General features: G+C 35.9%; 1 protein-coding gene across 1 annotated transcript; it reads right to left on the bottom strand.

Moving 5' to 3' along the window:
- Nucleotides 1-11984: 11984 nt before the first annotated feature.
- Nucleotides 11985-18397, bottom strand: LOC143465493 (uncharacterized). Its single transcript, XM_076963819.1, has 4 exons — nt 13182-18397; nt 12994-13036; nt 12753-12921; nt 11985-12615 (listed from the first exon to the last, which is right to left on the bottom strand). The coding sequence occupies exons 1-4, from the start codon at nt 13227-13229 to the stop codon at nt 12483-12485; spliced, it is 393 nt and encodes a 130-aa protein (XP_076819934.1). The 5' UTR covers nt 13230-18397; the 3' UTR covers nt 11985-12482.
- Nucleotides 18398-24849: the final 6452 nt, after the last annotated feature.

Raw genomic sequence — 24849 nt, 5'->3', positions numbered from 1 at the left:
CTCGGCCTTCACACCTTACTGTGCTCTAATTCTTGTGAAGGTTGTAGCCTATATCATCTGAGTGACAGTTTATTAGAGTGACAGCTCATTTGAGTGACACATTTATAAGTACTGTTTAATTCATTTGAGGGACACATTGATAAGGACTGTGTAATTCATTTGAGTGACAGATTGACATTTGTTGTTTAAGTTGCAGTTAATTAGTAAATGCAGATGACAGCACACACAAGACAAAGTTTAGAGTACAATCTACAAAAAAAAACAACCAAGAATCCTCAACCATCTCGTCCAATTGTTCTGTTAGTTCCGCAGTTGGTCCGATCTTCAAATTACGCGCAATTCGGCGGAGGAATACTTCCTGTGGAAGGTGTTCTTGCTGGGAAAACAAATTTCTAACGCAGGTTTCTTTTTGCCTTGTCATACGGCATACGCGATCGGCGCAATGGTGGTGTCGATGCACCAAATTCAAGGCGAAAGAGTTCTTGGGAAACTCTATGATGCTCGCTTTGAAACTATTCAATTATTTTGAAAATTCTTTGGTTGTATCCTTTGACAATTGCATTGAAGCGGTGATGCCAGCCATATAAGAGCAACGGAAACCATATTTTCTATTGCGTTGGTGTGATGTTGTGCAAAATGCAACAGATAACATGGTTTCAGTTGTATTTGTGTGAAGAGCAACGGAAACCATGTTATCTATTGCATTTATATGGTATGTGCCACTCATTTCAAAACCATTACTGTAGTTTGAACAGTAGCCTACTCACCAATGTGTCACTCAAATGAAGAGTCACTCAGTTGATCAACTACCCTTGTGAAATCAGATCACTGATTGGTTTTCATACAACATCAATCAGTCTACGATTTGGTTGACACTCCATAGATGAATATGGTGAGATTTATACTTGTGACCTACTTGCTGAGAAAATGAATGTAAATAGGAAAAATCTGCATTTGATGTGAATGTAGAAATAAAAAGAAACTGGAAAAATTAATACATCAATTCAAATACATTGCAATCAGTGAAAATCAAAACAAAATCAACTGAATATCCTAAAACGGTTCATATTTCGGAACAGGACTTTTGCAAATCTTTCAAAATTAAACAAGATGTTTGCGGTGAAAAACATAACAGTCATTTGCATGAATAACAAATCACCAAACCAGTTTTATGTGATAGAAGTTTAATTGCTAAAGTTACTATAAATCTGAATGTAAACAAATACCCAAAACATTGCCACTTCTACACTTATAGGACTAATAGATCTGATTAAAACTTAAACCAAACATTTCATTATTAATGGTGCTCTCCAAGTTGGACTGCTGTATGAGTTTGCAAATTGTTGTTTTGTGAAAATAATTTGAAACAAACAAATACCAAAAACATGTCATGAACTCTTATATGATGCTGAAAATCGCTGTTTTAGGAAAATGATTTGCAGCAAATCTTGCATTGATTTGGAGGTAAGTCCATGTGGGTTCTTAAATCAGTTTGCAGGTTTGCTTTTTGTTTGATAGATTTATCAGAAACTGAGCAACAGAAATGCTTCCGGTCATCTTTAACAATTATCATGGAATGCTTAACCTTGCTTTTAAAGTTTTTACCATTCGATGTGCATTCATCAGGAAATTCCTTTGCTGACATATTATATTTTGGGAGTGAGTTTGTTTCATTCAAGTTTTAAGAATCAACAAGTTTGTCCAAATGTGTGGAATTTGCTTCATTCTCTAAATGAGTGAAAATATGATTTAACACTGCCGCAATTTTGTTATCAGACGATTACAAAATTGAGATACCTCTCAATCTCCCATCAACTCTTCTTTGATAGCTTCAATGTGAGGAGAAACAAATGCAATCTCCGAATGAACTTCATTAATACAAATGTCAATGTCAGACTTTTCAACTTATGGTTGCAATATTTCCTCATTTGGCATTGAACTGTTTCTGGTTTTGCATTTCTTTATTTCTGCAAAAATTTTTAAACACAAGTTTTCTATGTTTTCTTGCATTTTATCAAATTCCCACTTAACATCTTGTCGCATCACTGATTGTTTTCATAATAATCTCGATATGCTTACCGCTTGGATGACAGTCCATAGTGAACTATAAAAATGTGAGTTAAAGAAACAATTATATTTAATGTAGCGTTTGACGGATAACACACGAATGACATGATGATTGTATATGACACTGTTTATATCTGTAACTTTATTTGCTGTGAAATGAAAATGAACACGCAAAACTGTATAAATTATTACATGTATTCAAGGACAGAGAAATCAACAAAACTCAAAGCATATTGAGAACAACATGTGCTTGTATTGCTATGTAAAGCAAAGAAGCATTGCTAATGTGCAACCTGTGCTAAGCTAACATCGCAATAACTCTGTATGTAAACAAAACTCAAAAACATGTTTAAAAGGTTCATTAAAGTTAATATTTATCATTGCAACCTCTACGTTTATAACAAATCAAGAAAACACATTAACTGAATATTTCACATGAAGTCAAAAGCAAAGTTCTTGTGAAATCACATCACTGATTGCTTTTACGACAACGCCAACCAGTCTACAACCTGGTTGACACTCCTTAGTTGAATATGATTCGGTTTATACTTATGGCCTATTAACTAAGAAAAAGAATGTGAATATAGAAACCGGTAAAATTATTACATTAATTCAAAGACCATTGGCAGTCATCAGCGAAAATCCACACAAAATGAAACAAACATCCAAAAATGGTTCATATTTTGTAATGTGACTTTTGCACATTTTTAGAAAGGAAACAAACATTTTACAGTGCAATACATAACAATAATTGGTATAAACAACAAATAACCAAACTAACTTTATGTGGAAGAAATATTAACGCTAACATTACTGTAACTCTAAATGCAAAGAAATACCAAAACATTGTCACATCTACATTTGTAATAGATCTGATTAACATCTAAACCAAACAGTTCATTAAGGGCGCTCTCCAGTGTGGACTCTCATATGAGTTTTCAAATTGCTGTTTTACGAAAATGATTTGCAGCAAACATCGCATTGATATGGGCGCTCTCCAGTGTGGACTTTCATATGATGCTGTAAATTGTTGTTTTCCGAAAATGATTTCAAGCAAACATCACATTGATAAGGGCGCTCTCCAGTGTGGACTCTCATATGACGCTGTAAATTGCTGTTTTCCGAAAATGATTTCAAACAAACGTCGCATTGATAAGGGCGCTCTCCAGTGTGGACTCTCATATGACGCTGTAAATTGCTGTTTTCCGAAAATGATTTCAAACAAACGTCGCATTGATAAGGGCGCTCTCCAGTGTGGACTTTCATATGACTTTTCAAAATGCTGCTTTCCGAAAATGATTTCAAACAAACATCGCATTGATAAGGGCGCTCTCCAGTATGGGCTTTCATATGACGCTGTAAATTGCTGTTTTCCGAAAATGATTTCAAACAAACATCGCATTGATAAGGGCGCTCTCCAGTGTGGACTCTCATATGATGCTGCAAATGGCTGTTTTGTGAAAATGATTTGCAGCAAACATTACATTGATAAGGGCGCTCTCCAGTATGGGCTTTTATATGACGCCGTAAATGACTGTTTTGTGAAAATGATTTCAAACAAACGTCGCATTGATAAGGGCGCTCTCCAGTGTGGACTTTCATATGTTGCTTCAAATTGCTGTTTTGTGAAAATGATTTGCAACAAACTCGACATTGATACAATCGTATACTGTTGTGAGTCTTGAAACAAATTTTCATTTTTGTTTTTTGTTTAAAAGATTTATCACAAACAGTGCAACAGAAATGTTTGGTTTTGTCATTTCCAACAATTCTTGAACATTTAACCTCTCTAGTATTGCTCTCACAATTTGTGATGTTTTTATCAGGAAACTTCATAGCCAATTTGTTGTATTCCTCTTGTGGGTTTTTTTCATTTAGGTTTTCAGAATCAACAATGTCATCATCGAATGTTGCATTTCTTTCATTCTCTGACTGAAGGAAAACATTATTTGACATAAGAGTAAATGTAGCATCTGTTTCAGTCGGGAAAATCTCAATATCCTGCAACGACAAAGATTTTTCTTCAATAGCTTCAAGATGAGCTACAGCTGATGCCTTCTTTGAATGAATTTCCTGAATAGAAATGCTAGTGTCAAACTCAGACTGTATAGCTGATGGTTGCAATGTTTCTTCAAATGGCATTGCATTGTTCATGCTTTTAGTTCCTTTTGATTGTGCAAAAAGCTTTAAATACATGTCTTCCATGTTTTCTTGCACCTTTGCAAATTCCATTTACTTCGATATCTTGTTGCATTGATTTTAATTCTGGCAAAATAAGATCATTCAATGTTTTTAAAACAACCTCAAGTTGTATATGACCTGGTTGACACTCTGTAGTTGCATATGATACTGTTTATACTTATGACCTATACGCTAAGTAAAGGAAGATAAATGTTAAAGCTTAAAACTGTAGAAATTAAAAAATCATTTTCAAAGATATTGCAATCAACAATAATCAAAATGAAATGAGAAAAACAAATTGCTAAAGTTAGTTAATGCAAGTTAACTGTTTCGAACGTATACAAATGTGCCTTCAACTTTAAGGATTTCTCTGCATGACAACACTGTTACGCTAGCCCACTGGTGTGAATTGTCAAATGACACTGCAAATGGTATTGAAATGGCTATTTTGTGAAAATGATATGTAGCAAACATCACATTGATAAGGTCGCTTTCCAGTGTGAACTTTCACATGGATTTATAAATCAACGCTTTGTGGAAATGATTTGCAACAGATTTTGGATTGAAAAGGATGTCCTTCAGTATGAACTTTCATAATACGCCGCAAATTGCTCTTTTACGGAAATGATTTATTTTATACATTGCATTGATAACGGCGCCTCTAGTGTGAATGTTAATATTATACCGCACATATAGCCAGTTAGATGTTATCAAAATTATCATTCAAAAATCCAAATTTAAGCATTTTTTAACATTTCTCCTTGACGCATATTTGAACAAAAAAATCCTGGACATGTCCGGGAAAATCCTGACGTATGACCCTTTGCTAGCATTGATATCGGAAGCAAAGAGGCATTGCTTATGTGCAATCTGCGTTAATACTAACATTACGATAACTCGGTATGTTCAAAGATATCAAAAACACATCTAAGGGGTTATGACTCAACTCAAAGAGATAGGCTTTTCAATGCAAAATACATTAAATCAAAAAGCTACTATCGCAAAACCACATCATAAACCTTCCGCGAACTTCAGCTTACAACTAGATCTAGGCTAGTTTATGATTGCTCACAGCCTTAATTTGGACAGAATCCTTGTACTTTTAATGAAATGGTTGTAAATGGTAGCTGAACCTGACAGCTTGACCCACTTCACTACAATTATTTCTTGTTGAAATGTTTATTGCGGGAGATGATATATGAGTCTCGTAAGGATGTTGTCTGCTTTTCTCAACCTCGAACTTAATTGTTCACCTTTACGAATTATTGTCTGCTGAAGATGACAACAAATTTGTCTAACTTAACACTGAAATTCTTCAACTTGTATGCAACAATGTTTACACATAAATGAAAACTGTATATACTGATTATAATGAACCTTCTTTGAACGATAACATTTCAACAGAACATTTGCACAGCAGCAGCATAAAAACCTCCATATTACAGCGTTGATTGTAACAGCAAGACAGAATGCATAAGCAGCTGTGTATAACTCACATTATATAGGCATGATATTTAATGCCACGACTTTAAACGGTAAACAGGAAACAGGATGTCATTGGCAAATCATGCGCTGATCATCACATGCCGTATTTTCTTGAATAGAAACCGCGGCTACTGTTTTTTTATTTTTGAAGGTTTTGTGCGGCTTCTATTCTAGGGCGGCTTCTATAATTATTACATGAAGTACCGGTAAAGTTGATTAGATGACAATAAAATTCTGCGCTCTCTTTTGACAAAAAACTTTTATTCTATTACTATCCGATCACTACTACAATATGACAACTGCTGTTTTTCGCATGTGCGAGCTCTCAATGACAGCCTTTCAATTATACCGAAGCGATTTCAGCATTGTCTTCTGCTGTCTCTATGCGAGGGCGGTGTTTATGCGAGGACGGCTTCCATTCAAGGGCAGTTTCTATTCAAGAAAATACGGTACTCAAATTTCGATAACAACCACCTACACGTTACATCAAGTTTTGAGCTGGAAACTTTAAGATAAATACTCCAAAATACCAAAATTCAAATCCACATCAATTTTACAATTTAGTCTAGTCCTGCAACCAGCTATCACCAAAACAATAACAAAAAGTCCATATCGACGTCACATGCGCAGTGGACCGGAAATTTTCTTCGATTTTTTTTTAATATGATGCAATCAGTGCAACAGCTTCACAATCGCCGTGTTGCCGGCTCAAAATTGTCTTCCTTTTGGGAGAGAAATTTTTATTCCAACTGACAAATCAATCTACATGATGATATGACGTACTGGTTTTACTGCATATTACAGATAAAAGTCAAGGGCAGGGGTAAAGATTCTGCCCCTGTTGAGGCTTTTCGATCATCATTGGGATCACCGGCAACATTTGACTAGGATATGACAACCTTGACGGTAAAGTACAAACATTACGTTTTGTTCCATTTCAATCTGACTCCATCTAACAACTTGGGATTTCTTTTCATATAAATTCGAAATGCATTAGCATTATAGGCCTATTTCATGTCTAGTATCTCGGTTTCATTTTCATATGATGCGAATACGATGTAAAGTTCAGATTATTTTTACTTTGTGACGCAAGATTTACGTTGTGTTTGTTACCAGGGAATTAAATAAAATATTTGCAAATGTTGTGAAAACACAAGTGAAAAATAACAAAAGTTTCAAGCTAAATATGTTGTTATACCTGAATACCTTAACATATACTATCCGTGGGAAGTAAAATATTCATTGCCTCATTCCATGAGATTCTCATTGGCAGCTCTGAATAACTCGAGTCAAATGTTCGATAAATTTAGTGGCCTCTATCAATGGAAATGTATTGGAACTACTCACCGCGTATGATTGTGCAATGATACCTTAATAATTACCTACATATAGTTTTAAACACAACGCAGTGTATGCAAGTTGTGTAGGCCTACGGGCGACATAAACTGTACACACTGATAAGACATGCACAGATAAAGTTCTTTTAACACATTTCGTATCTTTCAAAGCAATACAAAAACTTTGGAGTTGGATACTATACTGATCTACATCGCAAACTACTCAACGACTACAGGGTGGTGCCCTACAACCATGACTCTCACCCTGGCAGATAGAGTCAAGAGGAGATGGAGGTTCGATCCTCCAAGTTACAAAAGAGAGAAAGAAGTACTGTAGTATTTAAACTCAGTACCACAAAGAAACGACAGGAAATCTACGACCTATTGAAGAACACTGGCATACCATTTGGCAAACTGGAAGGAATCATAGTCATGCCGACAAACCTGATCGAGGTCACCTGTAGTGACAAAGCAGCAGCTCTGACCTTGGCTCAAAATCTCCAGTCTCGCGACGAAGTCATCACAGCGTCGGCCTTTGCAGAAGAACACGTGACGGTGACAGTTGGATGGGTCTCTACCGGTTTCCCCAATCATTCCCTCGTCGATGCACTTAGCACTGTCGGAGAGGTTAAAGAACATTCCATAGGTAAAGACACCTATAAAGGCCTAAAACAGTGGTTCTCAACCTTCTGATCTTGGCGGACCCATTTTGCTGCTGTCAAAGTAGTGGCGGACCCCTGAAGTTTAAGCAAACTAAGGGTTCTGAGACTGCACTTAAATGTTTCTTTGCTTAGTTTTACTTAATAGTCTTGGTGCACAACTGCGCTATTCATTCAAAATAACATCAAACTATGCGGATATTTTTACTTAAAATCACTGTATCCAGCTGTCTTCTCGTATAATCCGCAATCTAGTGCATCACAATAGGCCTTTCCTGCGGGTGATAAATCTCAATAAGCTTTTGTATTGTCCCATCACAATAGGCAATTAAGCAAATGTTCAAGCCTATTTCAAAAAGCAATGATAAACAGCAAAAAATGTTAAAAACTCGTACTTTATGTTGCAAATTTCGAAGTTCTCACGGACCAACTGAAAACGTTTCGCGGACCCCCAGGGGTCCGCGGACCACCGGTTGAGAACCACTGGCCTAAAAGACGGACGAAGACTTTTCAGAATGAAGAAAAAAGATCTGCTGAACAACCCACTGCCTTATTATATATATTTCGGGAGCCTAAAACTCTACGTTAACTTCGAGGGCCAAAAAAAACTTGCAGCTACTGCGAAGAATTAGGACATCTTTTTAAAGAGTGCCAGAACGAGAAAAACAAAAGGCAAATGCATCATGGGGAACGACATCGTGGGGCACCGGCTATCGCCAGAATCAACACCAACCCAACGACGAGGAAGCTTACCAAATATCATTTCCACCCCTGCAAGAGCAGCAGGACGACACAAAAAGGGATCCACCGGTGCAGCAGTCAACTCCGATGAACAAGAGTTCGAGGTTACAACCAGTCAGAATGGACTTTTTCGACGGCGAGGTTACATTTCAAAACGGTGTCACCATCACTCACAAGAACAACGGTCCAACTCACGACAAAATGATACTGGAAAAATACGGGATCCAAAAAGAACCAACTCCAAGCACGAGCAGGGAAAGCGACAGTTCCTCCTCCTCTGAGAAGGATGATCAACAGGATACGAGTCTCAACGTACCAGCCACTCCCAAGAAGGTAAGAAAAAGCAAACGCAACCGTAGTAAAGATTCCTCGGTACAAGCAGGTGACCCTCCGGAACGCAAACTAAAAGAAAATTTCGAGGAGGAAGAAAAAGTCCAAGAGCTAGACGAAGAAGAGGTTTTCCACCACCAGGACGAATCACTGGCCTCATTCGAATGTGTGTGCGGCGAACCCCTCGCGAGGCCAGAAAGACTCTCTACAACCTTCTGCCCTCAATGCCCGATCGTGCTGTAAACCAGGGCTTCCCAAACTGGGGGTGGCGACCCCGCAAGGGGTCGCGTAACGAACTTCAGGGGTCGCAGAGCGTATACCAATTTTACACGAAGTACAAAATACAATCAAAACAAAATATACTTCCAGCCTAATAAACATAGAAACCGCCTTGAGACCAGCATTAACAGATATTGAGCCACGGCTGGACTTGCTTTGTAGCAGAAAGCAGTCGGACCAATCACACTGAATAAATGTGTGTGCTTTTTTGTTTGCAGTAGCCTACATATGTGTAAAGTAGTAAGTAGGCTTTGAGTACTGGTTGCTTGAATTCAGTCTTTGCATCTCAATAAATGTCACTAATGACTAATGTATATTTCGCACTGCTTATCAATTTAAACGTGAAGGGTCGCGGAAAACTTCAGAAGTTTGAAAGGGGTCGCGAGCAAAAAAGTTTGGGAAGCCCTGCTGTAAACTATTTACATTTTTTGTTTCTTATCTTTACGTTCTTTCCTTTTTTTGTTCACTAATGCATGTGCTAGCATTACTCACCTTGAATTGCCAAGGTTTGAATGACGCTGCGAAACGAAGAGCGCTTTTTGCAGAGCTGCGGTTCTCGAACTCCCATATAATTTGTCTCCAAGAGACACACTCACGAGCGAGTAGCGAACTAATCTGGCAAAAAGAATGGGGTAATAACCGTTCGATTTTTAACTCGGCGCCTCAGAAAAATTACCCATCAAAAGGTGTAGCCATACTTATTAACCATCCGGCAATAATAGTAGAAAACCAAGAATCGGATCTAGAAGGACGGTTATTATCTGTAAATTTAAAAATCGGCGATGAAAAATTTAAAGTCATAAACGTTTACGCCCCGAACGTAACAATTTCGAATACCAAAGACAACGATAATTTTTTCGCTTCACTTCCACAGTATTTAAACGAAAATATACCGTACATACTAACTGGCGATTTTAATATTGTGGACGACCCAGCGCTCGACAGAGAACCGCCACACCACGGCCACCGGAAAAAAAACAATTTTAAGCAACGTATGCCAAACCTACAATCTCGAAGATCATTTCCGATCCTTGTATGGCAACATAAAAAGCTTTACAAGACAAGACCAAAAATCAAAATCACGTTTAGACAGATTTTATTTATCGCCGGAATTGCCAGCATCTGAAATCCGCCATGAATCCAGCGTTTTTTCAGATCACTCTAAAGTTATGATAACTTTAAACGTCTCCCCCCCCCCACCCCGGGGAATGGGGTTTTGGAAAAATAACGCCGAGATCTTTCAAGATAGTGAATTTAGGAGTGAGCTGCAAACGCGCTGGAATTTATGGTGCACCCTTCAGCCAATAATTTACGAAAACCCAAACCAATGGTGGAAAAACATAAAGAACCGTTTAAAGACCCTAATCAAAAAGTACGCTAAAATCCACTCTGTCGCCCTAAACCGCGAAGAAAAACAGCTCACCGAGGAATTTGAAAGCGCAAAACTAGCCCTTCACAATAGCCAAGGTACGTTTAAACAGTATTATAGAAACCAAACGCGCCTTGAAAAAACACAAAAGAGAAAAAGCGCTAGCTCGAATTGCCAGAAACAAACGTTTCAAAAACAAGATTGGATCGCGCGAATTTTACGCCCAATTCCGGAAAAATAAAAAGCAAACCTTCATAAATTCATACGATGAAAATTTTTTACCAATCAACACGTCCAAGGAAATGTTAGAGGTCGCACAAGTATACTATTCCAAATTATATGCGAACGAAGATCCCAACGAAGAGATGCAAAACGATTTTCTAAAATATACTTCCCGTAGAATCACCGACGACGCAGCCCAAACGCTAGACGAACAAATGAACAATAAGGAAATTGAGCAAACGATCAAAATTATATCAAATGTCTAGTCACCGGGCCCCGATGGAATAAGTGCAGAGTTTTACAAAACATTTTGGCCATTTATTGGGAAAAAGTTGACGGAAGTTTTTAAATTTTGGCACGAAAACAAATCTATCCCTCCGGTCTTCAAAAAAGGTATCACCACCATAATTTTCAAAAAAGGAGATGATACGGATTTAGGTAATTATCGGCCGATAACTCTTCTCAACACCGATTACAAAATTTACTCTAAAGTCTTAACAAACCGCCTGAAGGAACGCTTGACCAAGTAATCAACGACCATCAATACGCACGCAAGAACAAACGCCTAAGCCAGGGGTTCTTAAAGTATGGGTCGCGACCCAAACATGGGTCGCGGAGGGTCAGAAAATGGGTCGCGACATAGTGACATAGGTGGGTCGCGACATAGGTTAATATAATATAATATAGGTCTATAGGACATTAAAATGGGTCGCGACATAGGTTTGGGTCGTGAGGTGATCATGAAACTCAGATTTGGGTCGCGCTCAAAAAAGTTTAAGAACCGCTGGCCTAAGCGAAGCGAGCATCCTCCTTAGGGACATTTTCCAACAATACAAAAAAAAGAAACAACCCGCGTGTATCGTCTCTCTCGATTTTAAGAAAGCATTCGATTCTATAAACCACAAATGGCTCATTAAGACCTTAAAATCAATGTCTTTCCCAAGCAAATTTGTAGAAATTATCGAGGATTTGTACCGCGAATGCACCACAAAAATCTTAATTAATGGACACCTAACAAAAGAAATCGCTCTACACTGTAAAAAAAAAATTTTCTTGTTTACATCTAAATGTATGGCAGCAGTGTCGCCATACAAAATTATGTATTTTTATATTTAAAAGATGTAAAGTGCTTTTACACAAAGCAATTTGTTTTTTCAGAAAACAACGCATTATGTAAATTAACGCATAAGACTGTTAAAATATTAATGATAGTATGTTTATTACAGATCCTATAAACATGTTTTCTACATATAATTAGCTGTATTAATGCAAAAATCATTACTTTATTAAAAGTAAATCTAGCAATCACCCGCCTTTTATTTACAATTACTTTTATTTATTTTACTTTGCATGACAGTGGTGATACGGACAGTTAATTACTTCACCATTGAAAATATGACACTGAAATATGACACTGAAAATATGACATGTTTTACAATATTGTACAGTTGGTTACTCAAAACAGTTGGTACTCAGAGTACAATCAGGCTGTGCACGTTAATACAAATCACAAGAAATGTCAGATTCAGTAAAAGTTCTTTGATATGGCTTTGTCTTATGCTTTCTTTTATAGTAAGACATAAGTGAAGTATACTTCCTGAAGTTTGGGTTGCAGTCATCAGCACCACATTTAAACACATAGTTATGCAGTTATGCACATTTCGATGAAACAAAATGCGCTCAAACTACTTTACATCAGACTAATCAATTTTATAACTGTATAAATCACATGCAAATAACAACATTGTCCTCGAAGAAAAATGGTCAGGTAAAACAGAAATACTTGACAGAAATGTCTGGCCACAACTATTCTTACACAAGTACTTCGAAGTTATTTATTGCGTTGTAGAAAGATAGCAGTTTGCCATTAATTCCTTTTTTCCGTGCTTTTTGGCCATGATGCTTAGTTTTGCTCCCATGTAGTGGGTCAATATTAACAACATTTCTGAAAGCAAAAAATACTTTGATGTCAACAAGCAAAAATGCATTCTATTTTTTAAATAAACAGTACAAACAACAAACAAATATCCGCTACTGCTTACAATAACAATGGTGACAAGGTACAGATACTCGTGAACTAACCTTTCCAGTAATTCCAGAGTCGCGCTTAGTTCTTCAGGATACCTTACATTAAACACGTAGTAGCATGCAGATGGTAAGGTGACAGCTTCAAGGGCAGAATTGATGTAGTCAAAAGCACACTTCTTGTCCACGAAAATGTAAAACCTTTTTGAGGTTAACACATCTGGCCCTAACAAAAAGCAAAGTACAGTACAGTAATGCACTACAACTTATAGCACACAAAAATAGTCAAATTAATTACCATGTGCCACAATGCAAGGGTTGAACGGTACATCTTCATCTTCCTTCAAAGAAAAATATTTTTAGTGTACTATGAGTCTTATACAATCAAATGTTTCTTACTGGATTACGAATCAACATATCAGTATACCATAACTTTCAAATTATTTTCATAAATTAGACATCTGGATCGACATTAGTGGTGCTCACCTTTAACAAAAATTCATTTGGATCATCATGGAAGTACTTACAGAGCATAATTACTACACCAATTATATCTACATCTGTATCTGCATCAACCTTTTCTTTTGCAAAATTGATATCAAAGATAATTCTATGCAAATCTGCATTTTTAGCTGTTGTGTTTGCATGAACTGCAACAATCGCTGCAGTTGATTTTGAACAATAATTTGAAACTGATCTAAGGAAACTTGGGTAAGCCTCTTGTAATGTACCATCATCCCGACTTTTCCGAAAAGTATAGGCCACTCTTCTTTCAATTTGTAAATGTCAAGCTTATTTTCATTGATTACTTTCCGTAGATGCGCATTACTATGAATGTAAATCAATAGCTTGCGCCGTTTGATTGGCTGAAGTATGCTTAAGTTTCCTCTTTTAGAAAAGAAAGATCAGCTAAAGTTTCCACACCAAGACTTGCAACGGTGGACAGTAACTTGCTTTTATGTATAAAATGAATATTTGGCAATGCTTCACTAATGAATCTGTCATTTTCACTGCCACTAAGGTCTTCCGCAGGTGATTCCATATTACAGTAAAACAATTTAAAAAACCTAATCATACCTCATATAACGTAAAATGTACATACACTAATCATGAAAATAGTCGTAACGTAAAATGAAAACAAATTTTACCATCAATCATTTATATTAGTAAACTTTTCAAAGTAACTTAATGACAGTGAGTTTTGTTTCGCAAATAAAACAATAAATGGTATGCCATAATTTCAATGTACAACAAAACCACTAAGGAGGCAGCAAACTCTTAAAATTAAAGATATCTCTGATGTTGTTAGACTCTTACGTCTGGCCTAGCAGTTGGCATGCTTAAATGTCCCACGTTGCGTACAGAATTAGGCTAAAAAATGGCATGAAAGTAGGACAAATTAGGTAGCCGATTTTAGGCCAATAATTCTAGATTTTTCGCCTATGTTAAACAAGTTTTATTCATGTTTTTTGATTGCATTTTACGAGATGGTAGTCCAAAGAATACTAAATTGACAAGCAAAATTTCAGAGAGACCCATGCAAGATTTTTCTAGTAGGCCTAGGCCTAACTAGTCTTTTAATAAATTCACTGTATAATAAAACAAACAAATATTGCATGGTATTTTTTGGTGTTTGAAGCCTCCTTAAATATACACCTGTTGTGTATAATTCACTAATTGGTAGTGCTTAAGCAGATGTGAAATGCTCAAATAACCGCATGATTTAAAATGAGAAACCTTTATCTATTGACCTTGTAAGCATTCAGTGGAAAATAGTCAGTCAAATTACAAGATTTAGAGCAACAAACTTCTCCTAATGGTTTTACAACTTCGTATATTCCTAAGTTGGGGACAGGTATACAACCTCATATAGCCTAGCCTAGTTCTGTTATTAGATACAATGCAGTTTGCATCAAACCGAACCAAACCCAAAGCAGAACTCATAGAGGCCTGCCACGTGCAGCAGCAATTTTCAGAGAAAGAACATAAAAATCTAAACATTTTTTTCTGAAGAATTGGAAATATCATAATTTGGAAAAAAGGAAACAAAAATTAACTTTGAACGTTAATTTAAATCAAAAAATGGTTATTTATACAATTTTATAAAGTTTAACCAAGACTGTTTAACCTGTGGAAGCATTTCATGGTACGTTTAGGTCTACGGGTTACATACAAAATATGAATTACATATCTTTTTGATATATTTCATTCCAGGACAAAAATAGAATAAATAAGTTAATACAGTATACAAATTAACTTTAAAGAAATTTTCAAAAGAACGTCAAGGATTTGCAAAAACTGGTTGTAGGTTGGGTAGACATTTTTTTCATCATCGTTTTGTTTTCGATCTTATAAATCAGGGGTGAGCAAACTTTTTGTACTGCGGGCCGCATTAGAAAAAATGTTGCAGCCGGCGGGCCGCACACTCTCATTACAAAGTAGGAAAATTTACCCGGTGTGTAAATAAACGCATATTCATATTAAACACAATTTTTGCATTTCACACTCAGTTTCGTTTAAAGCTACGCAATCTTCATCCCAAAGGCCTACGGTAGCCGCTACCGTATTTGTATTTTATGATCAAACAATTGAATCAAACAAATATATGTTTTATGGTTATACATAAAAAAAATCAAAAAACAGAAAATGTTTTGTAAAATCTCAAGTATGTTAGTAAAAAAACACATAATTATCTGTCACAAACATCTACATATGTTTTTATGTAAAATGAAATAAAAATGTATGCAATTTTAAGGTTATTTTTTACAGTGTACGTAAAGGTGTAAAACAGGAAGACCCCTTGACCCTGCCACTCTTTTTAATCGCATGCGAACTGCTCATCGCCAAAATAAACGATGATTTTAAAATCCAAGGCCTCACGCTGACGGGAAGAAAAGACACGAAATGCGTATGCAACGCGGACGACACCACCCTGTGTTTAGGAAATATGAACTCGCTAAAATACTCCCTTTCAACTATAAAAGACTTTTCATATGCATCAGGCCTGACGCTTAATCCAGATAAAACCACGGGACTCCTAATTAACTTACACCCCAGTAAAGTAGTTATCCCAAAAGTTAAATGGTCTACTGAAACAATTCACTTACTCGGATATGACATTGGCATTGACGTAGACTTAAAAAAATTCTGGAAAGGAATACTAAAGAAATCCAAAGACGAACTAAACCTTTTGAAAGAAACGTATGCAACTTTCGAAGCAAAGTCAATTTTAATTAAGTCAAAGATTCTCCCCATAGTCCTAAACGCATCGCATATGTATCCAATAACCGCAGCAGCCTCCGAAAACCTCAATCAACAACTGATAAGTTATATCGCAGGAAGCCAAAGCGAAATTAACATCACAGAATTACAGCAGCCCAAGCTAGAAGGAGGCTACGACATTCCCAACCTCCAGATTTACGCCGATTTAACATACGCGAAAATTATAGAAAAATACTGCAGAGCTAGGATTCTAGACGAAAAACTGTCCACTCACTCGAAATACGTGGAATACGAACTAGGCCATTCTATGTCAGAATCCCTACAGGTAACCCCTTTAAATAATATTCCTCACGCCCTCACAACCGGCTCCTACTATAAAAAATTTTTGGATGTAATCAGGCATATAAATACTATAAACTATAAACACTATAAACTGTCGAAAATTGAGCTCGCGGGTACCCCTCTTAGAAAAATATACAATCGAGTGATAAAATCCACTTCACCGCTAAGTACCCAATTGGTTGGATCTCCACTTAGATGGAAAAGGGTTCACTCGGAATGTCTACCAAATTATTTAAGAACATTTAATTATCGCTCGGTAAAAAACATTCTACCCTTTAGAACCAAATTAAGTTTAGACCGCCTGGACCCGGACCTGCGATGCCCTTTCTGCACGAGGGGGACAGACTCCGCCGACCACGCTTTCTATTATTGCAAAGCTACTCGTCAAATATGGGCAAAACGCGAAATTTTGCAAACAAACACATTGGTTTGCAGGACGGAAATTACACGAAGAAAGACTTTGGCAATTTCGACTTTCCAACAAATAAAAAGAAAAAGACAGAGCAGGTCCTGACAATCTTAACCACCTCAGTAAAACACGAAATATGGAAGCAAAGAAACAACAGAATTTTTGACCCACAAGTTTTTCAACCCAATACTCTGGGCAAAAACATCGAACGCGCCTTTTTTTCCGCACCAGGAAACTGGACAACAACGACCAGGAAATAAACAAAATAGTCAAGAATTGCAAACAAAGTCCAAATTTTTTAACACGCTAATAGACAATGATGAAACAAAAGGCAATTTTATGAAAATATTTAGGAACATACATATCAGTAATACAACCGCCTGTTCGTGTCAGTCTTCAAGTGAGTTTAATTATTGTGTAAAAGATTCATTACAAACAGTCAGAAGCCAACAATTGACGCTCAACCTTTCTGGTAGTATGCTTAAATCTCGATTCTCTGACAATTCCTTAACCAATAAGTTATATTCCTCACATGACATCACATCTTTACAATTAAGTTGTTAGAATCAAACACTGTGTCCTCCGATGTGGGCATGTGGCACTTGTTTAATCTCTGACCGAGGTACAATATTCTCTAAAATGGTTGTAATTGTATTTTGATATCTCCCAAACGTCAAAAATACCCAGCTTTCCAATCCTGAAACATCGAAATTCTTTCATTTGTAGCTTAAGGCCGAAGAATAAATCATATCTTCTTTGAATGAACTTCCTGAATACTAATGCCAATGTCAAATTCTGTCTCCGATGTCAATGTTTCTTCAAGTGGCGTTTATTTTCGTTTTCTCTGTTTCCTCATTCAATCTTCGCACATAATCTTGTGTGCTCTAATTCTTGTGAAATCAGATCACTGATTGGTTTTCATACAACATCAACCAGTCTGCAACCTAGTTGATACTCCATAGTTAAATATGGTATGATTTATACTTATGACCTATTTGCTAAGAAATTGAATGAAAATAGCAAAAAACTTGCATTGGATGTGAATATAGAAATAAAAAGAAACTGAAAATTGAATACATCAATTCAAATACATTGCAATCAGCGAAAATCGAAAAACAAAATCAACCGAATATCCTAAAACGGTTCATACTTCGGAACAGGACTTTTGCAAATGTTTGAAAATTAAACAAGATGTTTACGGTGAAAAACATAACATTCATTGGCATGATTAACAAATCACCAAACCAGTTTTATGTGGTAGAAGTTTAATTGTTAGTTTTACTGTAACTCTGAATGTAAACAAATACCAAAAAATTGCCACATCTACATTCATAATAGATCTGATTAAAACTTAAACCAAACATTTCATTATTAATGGTGCTCTCCAACTTGGACTGCTCTATGAGTTTGCAAACTGCTGTTTTGTAAAAACAATTTGAAACAAACTAGTGCATGTAAACAAATACCAAAAACATGTCATGAACTCTCATATGATGCTGCAATTTACTGTTTTAGGGAAATGATTTGCAGCAAATCTTGCATTGATTTGGAGGTAGGTACATGTGAGTTTTGAAATCAGTTTGCAGGTTTGCTTTTTGTTTGATAGATTTATCAGAAACTAAGCAGCAAAAATGCTTTCAGTCATCTTTAACAATTGTCATGGAATGCTTAACCTTGCTTTTAAAGTTTTTACCATTTGATGTGCATTCATCAGGAAATTCCTTTGCTGACATATTTTGGGAGTGAGTTTGTTTCATTCAAGTTTTCAGAATCAACAAGTTTGTCCAAATGTGTGGAATTCTCTTGCTTCATTCTCTGACGAGTGAAAATATTATTTAACATGAGACTAATTTTGTCATCACACTCAACTCGAGATACTTCCCTATATCCCATCGACTCTTCTTTGATAGCTTCAATGTGAGGAGAAACAAATGCAATATCCGAATGAACTTCCTTAATACAAATGTCAATGTCAGACTTTTCATCTTATGGTTGCAATATTTCCTCATTTGGCATTGAATTGTTTGTGGTTTTGGATTTCTTTATTTCTGCAAGAAGTTTTAAACACATGTCTTCCATGTTTTCTTGCATTTTGTCAAATTCCCACTTAACATCTTGTCGCATCACTGATTGTTTTCAAAATAATCTCGACATGATTACCACTTGGATAACACTCCATAGTAAAGTATAAAAATGTGAGCTAAAAAAACAATGATATTTAATGTAGCGTTTGATGGATATCACATTAATGACATGATGATTATATATGACAATGTTTATATTTGTAACTTATTTGTGTGAAATGAAAATGAACACGCAAATCGGTATAAATTATTACAAGTATTCAAGGATGGAGAAATCAACTAAACTCAAATGAAATTGAGAACAACATGTGCTTGCATTGCTATGTGAAGCAAAGAAGCATTGCTTATTTGTTAATGCTAATATCGCAATAACTTTGTATGTAAACAAAACTCAAAAACATGTTTGAAAGGTTCATAAAAGTTAAAATTCATCATTGCAACCTCTACGTTTATAATAAATCACGAAAACACATTAACTGAATATTTCACATAAAGTCAAAAACAAAGTTCTTGTGAAATCAGATCACTGATTGCTTTTACGACAACGTCAACCAGTCTACAACCTGGTTGACACTCCATAGTTGAATACATTGCGGTTTATACTTATGACCTATTTGCAAAGAAAATGAATGTGAATAACAGGAAACTGCACATGATTTGAATATAGAAACATGAAGAAACCAGAAAAATTATTACATCAATCCAAAGATATTGCAATCAGCGAAAATCGAGACAAAAAGAAACAAACATCCAAAAATGGTTCATTTATTGTAATGTAAATTTTGCAAATTTTGAAAAAAGAACAAATTTTAACGCTAGCATTACTGTTACTCTGAATGCAAAGAAATAACAAAACAATGCCACATCTACATTTATAATTATGGATCTGATTAATACCTAAACCAGACATTTCATTAAAAACGCTCTCCAGTAGAGACTTTCTCATGACTTTGCAAATGGCCATTTTGCGAAAATGAATTTCAGCATACATCGCATTAATAAGGGCGCTATCAAGTATGGACTTTCATATGACGGTTCAAAATGCTGTTTTGTGAAAATGTTTTGAAACAAACATCGCATTGATAAGGGCGCTCTCCAGTGTGGACTTTCGTATGAGTTTTCAAATTGCTGTTTTGCAAAATGATTTCAAACAAACATCACACTGATAAGGGCGCGCTCCAGTATGGACTCTCATATGAGCTTTCAAATTGCTGTTTTTCGAAAATGATTTCAAACAAACATCACACTGACAAGGGCGCACTCCAGTGTGGACTATCAAATGATGTTGCAAATGGCTGTTTTGTGAAAATGATTTGCAGCAAACATCGCATTGATAAGGGCGCTCTCCAGTGTGGACTTTCATATGTTGTTTCAAATTACTGTTTTCCGAAAATGATTTCAAACAAACATCACATTGATAAGGGTGCACTCCTGTGTGGACTCTCATATGATGTTGCAAATGGCTGTTTTCCGAAAATGATTTCAAACAAACATCGCATTTATAAGGGCGCTCTCCAGTGTGGACTCTCAAATAATGTTGCAAATGGCTCTTTTGTGAAAAAGATTTGTAATGTGACTTTTGCAAGTATTTATAAAAGAAACAAAACTTTTATACTGCAATACATAACAATCATTCGCATAAATAACTAATAACCAAACTAGCTTTATGTGGAAGAAATATTAACGCTAATATTACTGTAACTCTAAATGCAAAGAAAAACCAAAACATTGCCACATCTACATTTGTATTAGATCTGACTAACACCTAAACCAGGGGTGGGCAACTTCTTCGGTCAGCGGGCCTGATATGAGAAAATGAGGTAGTGGCGGGCCGGATTCCTGAATAGATAGGAACGCAGCTTTGTCTTATTACTTTTTATGGTCGAAAATATTTGCTCACATATGTATGTAGATCCGAAAAGAACAAAGTAGACATGGCCATCTTTCTCAGGTTGGCAAACTTGGACTTTTTCAGAGACGCAATACAGGGATTGCGGCAGAATGTGTCCGAAGGCCATATTGTCATGTAAGACCGGAAACTGTATGCAAGCCTGATCCGGCCCGCGGGCCGTATGTTGCCCTCCCCTGACCTAAACCAAACATTTTATTAAGGGCGCTAACCTGTGTGGACTTTCACATGACCTTGCAATTGGCGATTTTGCGAAAATGATTTACAGCAAACATCGCATTGATCAAATTCAAACCCACACCAAATTTATAAATTAGCCTACTTCTGCAACCAGTTGTTGTCAAACCAATGAGAAACTAGTCTGCATCGACATCACATGCGCAGTGGACTGCAAAATTTCTTAGTTTTTTTAATATGACGCATTCAGTTCAACATCTTCACAATCGCCGGGTTGCCGCTCAAAATTGTCTTTTTTTGTGAAGTGATCCCTTACTAGAGGAAATTTTTAATCCAACTGTCTAAGCAATCTACAAGATAAGTTGACGTACTGTTTTTACTGCATATTACAGATAAAAGTCGAAGGCATGGGTAAAGATTCTGCCCCTGTGGAGGCTTTTCGGTCATCATTGGGATCACCGGCAACATTTGACTAGGATATGACAACCTTGACGGTAAAGTACAAACACTACGTTTTGTTCTATTTCAATCTGACTCCAACATGCAACTTGGGATTTCTTTTCATATTAATGCGAAATACATTAGTTGTTTACATTACAAAACAAGTTATTTTCGTAATTAAAAGTCGACGCCGTTTAAATCTTTTTTAATCTTCATACCTTGTCTTGTGTGTTCTAATTCTTGTGGAAGCCGATTACTGATTGGTTTTCATACAACATCAACCAGTCTACAACCTGGTTGACACTCCATAGTGTTATAAGACGCGGTTTATACTTATAACCAAATTGCTAAGAAAATGAATGTAAATAGCAAAAAATTACATTTGATGTGAATAGAGAAATAGAAAAAAACTGGAAAAATTAATACATCAATTCAAATACATTGCAATCAGCAAAAAAATTAAACAACATGTTTGCAGTGAAAAACATAACAATCATTGGCATCAAAAACAAATCACCAAACCAGTTCTATGTGGTAGAAGTTTCAATGCTAACGTTACTGTACAGCAAATCTGAATGTAAACAAATACCAAAACATTGCCACATCTACATTTATAATAGATCTGATCAAAACTTAAACCAAACATTTCATTATTAATGGTGCTCTCCAAGTTGGACTGCTCTATGAGTTTGCAAATTGTTGTTTTGTAAAAATTATTTGAAACAAACAAATGCATGTAAACAAATACCAAAAACATGTCATGAACTCTCATATGATGCTGAAAATCGCTGTTTTAGGAAAATGATTTGCAGCAAATCTTGCATTGATTTGGAGGTAGGTCCATGTGGGTTCTTAAATCAGTTTGCAGGTTTGCTTTTTATTTGATAGATTAATCAGAAACTGAGCAACAGAAATGCTTCCGGTCATCTTTAACAACTGTCATGGAATGCTTAACCTTGCTTTTAAAGTTTTTACCATTTGATGTGCATTCATCAGGAAATTCCTTTGCTGACATATTATATTTTGGGAGTGAGTTTGTTTCATTCAAGTTTTAAGAATCAACAAGTTTGTCCAAATGTGTGGAATTTGCTTCATTCTCTAAATGAGTGAAAATATGATTTAACACTGCCGCAATTTTGTTATCAGACGATTACAAAATTGAGATACCTCTCAATCTCCCATCAACTCTTCTTTGATAGCTTCAATGTGAGGAGAAACAAATGCAATCTCCGAATGAACTTCATTAATACAAATGTCAATGTCAGACTTTTCAACTTATGGTTGCAATATTTCCTCATTTGGCATTGAACTGTTTCTGGTTTTGCATTTCTTTATTTCTGCAAAAATTTTTAAACACAAGTTTTCTATGTTTTCTTGCATTTTATCAAATTCCCACTTAACATCTTGTCGCATCACTGATTGTTTTCATAATAATCTCGATATGCTTACCGCTTGGATGACAGTCCATAGTAAACTATAAAAATGTGAGTTAAAGAAACAATTATATTTAATGTAGCGTTTGACGGATAACACACGAATGACATGATGATTGTATATGACACTGTTTATATCTGTAACTTTATTTGCTGTGAAATGAAAATGAACACGCAAAACTGTATAAATTATTACATGTATTCAAGGACAGAGAAATCAACAAAACTCAAAGCATATTGAGAACAACATGTGCTTGTATTGCTATGTAAAGCAAAGAAGCATTGCTAATGTGCAACCTGTGCTAAGCTAACATCGCAATAACTCTGTATGTAAACAAAACTCAAAAACATGTTTAAAAGGTTCATTAAAGTTAATATTTATCATTGCAACCTCTACGTTTATAACAAATCAAGAAAACACATTAACTGAATATTTCACATGAAGTCAAAAGCAAAGTTCTTGTGAAATCACATCACTGATTGCTTTTACGACAACGCCAACCAGTCTACAACCTGGTTGACACTCCTTAGTTGAATATGATTCGGTTTATACTTATGGCCTATTAACTAAGAAAAAGAATGTGAATATAGAAACCGGTAAAATTATTACATTAATTCAAAGACCATTGGCAGTCATCAGCGAAAATCAACACAAAATGAAACAAACATCCAAAAATGGTTCATATTTTGTAATGTGACTTTTGCACATTTTTAGAAAGGAAACAAACATTTTACAGTGCAATACATAACAATAATTGGTATAAACAACAAATAACCAAACTAACTTTATGTGGAAGAAATATTAACGCTAACATTACTGTAACTCTAAATGCAAAGAAATACCAAAACATTGTCACATCTACATTTGTAATAGATCTGATTAACATCTAAACCAAACAGTTCATTAAGGGCGCTCTCCAGTGTGGACTCTCATATGAGTTTTCAAATTGCTGTTTTCCGAAAATGATTTGCAGCAAACATCGCATTGATATGGGCGCTCTCCAGTGTGGACTTTCACATGATGCTGTAAATTGTTGTTTTCCGAAAATGATTTCAAGCAAACATCACATTGATAAGGGCGCTCTCCAGTGTGGACTCTCATATGACGCTGTAAATTGCTGTTTTCCGAAAATGATTTCAAACAAACGTCGCATTGATAAGGGCGCTCTCCAGTGTGGACTCTCATATGACGCTGTAAATTGCTGTTTTCCGAAAATGATTTCAAACAAACGTCGCATTGATAAGGACGCTCTCCAGTGTGGACTTTCATATGACTTTTCAAAATGCTGCTTTCCGAAAATGATTTCAAACAAACATCGCATTGATAAGGGCGCTCTCCAGTATGGGCTTTCATATGACGCTGTAAATTGCTGTTTTCCGAAAATGATTTGCAACAAACATCGCATTGATAAGGGCGCTCTCCAGTGTGGACTCTCATATGATGCTGCAAATGGCTGTTTTGTGAAAATGATTTGCAGCAAACATTACATTGATAAGGGCGCTCTCCAGTATGGGCTTTTATATGACGCCGTAAATGGCTGTTTTGTGAAAATGATTTCAAACAAACGTCGCATTGATAAGGGCGCTCTCCAGTGTGGACTTTCATATGTTGCTTCAAATTGCTGTTTTGTGAAAATGATTTGCAACAAACTCGACATTGATACAATCGTATACTGTTGTGAGTCTTGAAACAAATTTTCATTTTTGTTTTTTGTTTAAAAGATTTATCACAAACAGTGCAACAGAAATGTTTGGTTTTGTCATTTCCAACAATTCTTGAACATTTAACCTCTCTAGTATTGCTCTCACAATTTGTGATGTTTTTATCAGGAAACTTCATAGCCAATTTGTTGTATTCCTCTTGTGGGTTTTTTTCATTTAGGTTTTCAGAATCAACAATGTCATCATCGAATGTTGCATTTCTTTCATTCTCTGACTGAAGGAAAACATTATTTGACATAAGAGTAAATGTAGCATCTGTTTCAGTCGGCAAAATCTCAATATCCTGCAACGACAAAGATTTTTCTTCAATAGCTTCAAGATGAGCTACAGCTGATGCCTTCTTTGAATGAATTTCCTGAATAGAAATGCTAGTGTCAAACTCAGACTGTATAGCTGATGGTTGCAATGTTTCTTC

The sequence above is a fragment of the Clavelina lepadiformis genome, chromosome 7 (genome assembly GCF_947623445.1).
Source record: "Clavelina lepadiformis chromosome 7, kaClaLepa1.1, whole genome shotgun sequence".
NCBI lineage: Eukaryota > Metazoa > Chordata > Ascidiacea > Aplousobranchia > Clavelinidae > Clavelina > Clavelina lepadiformis.
Note: the sequence above shows the minus strand (reverse complement) of the source record. Positions and strands in the feature narration are given on the sequence as shown.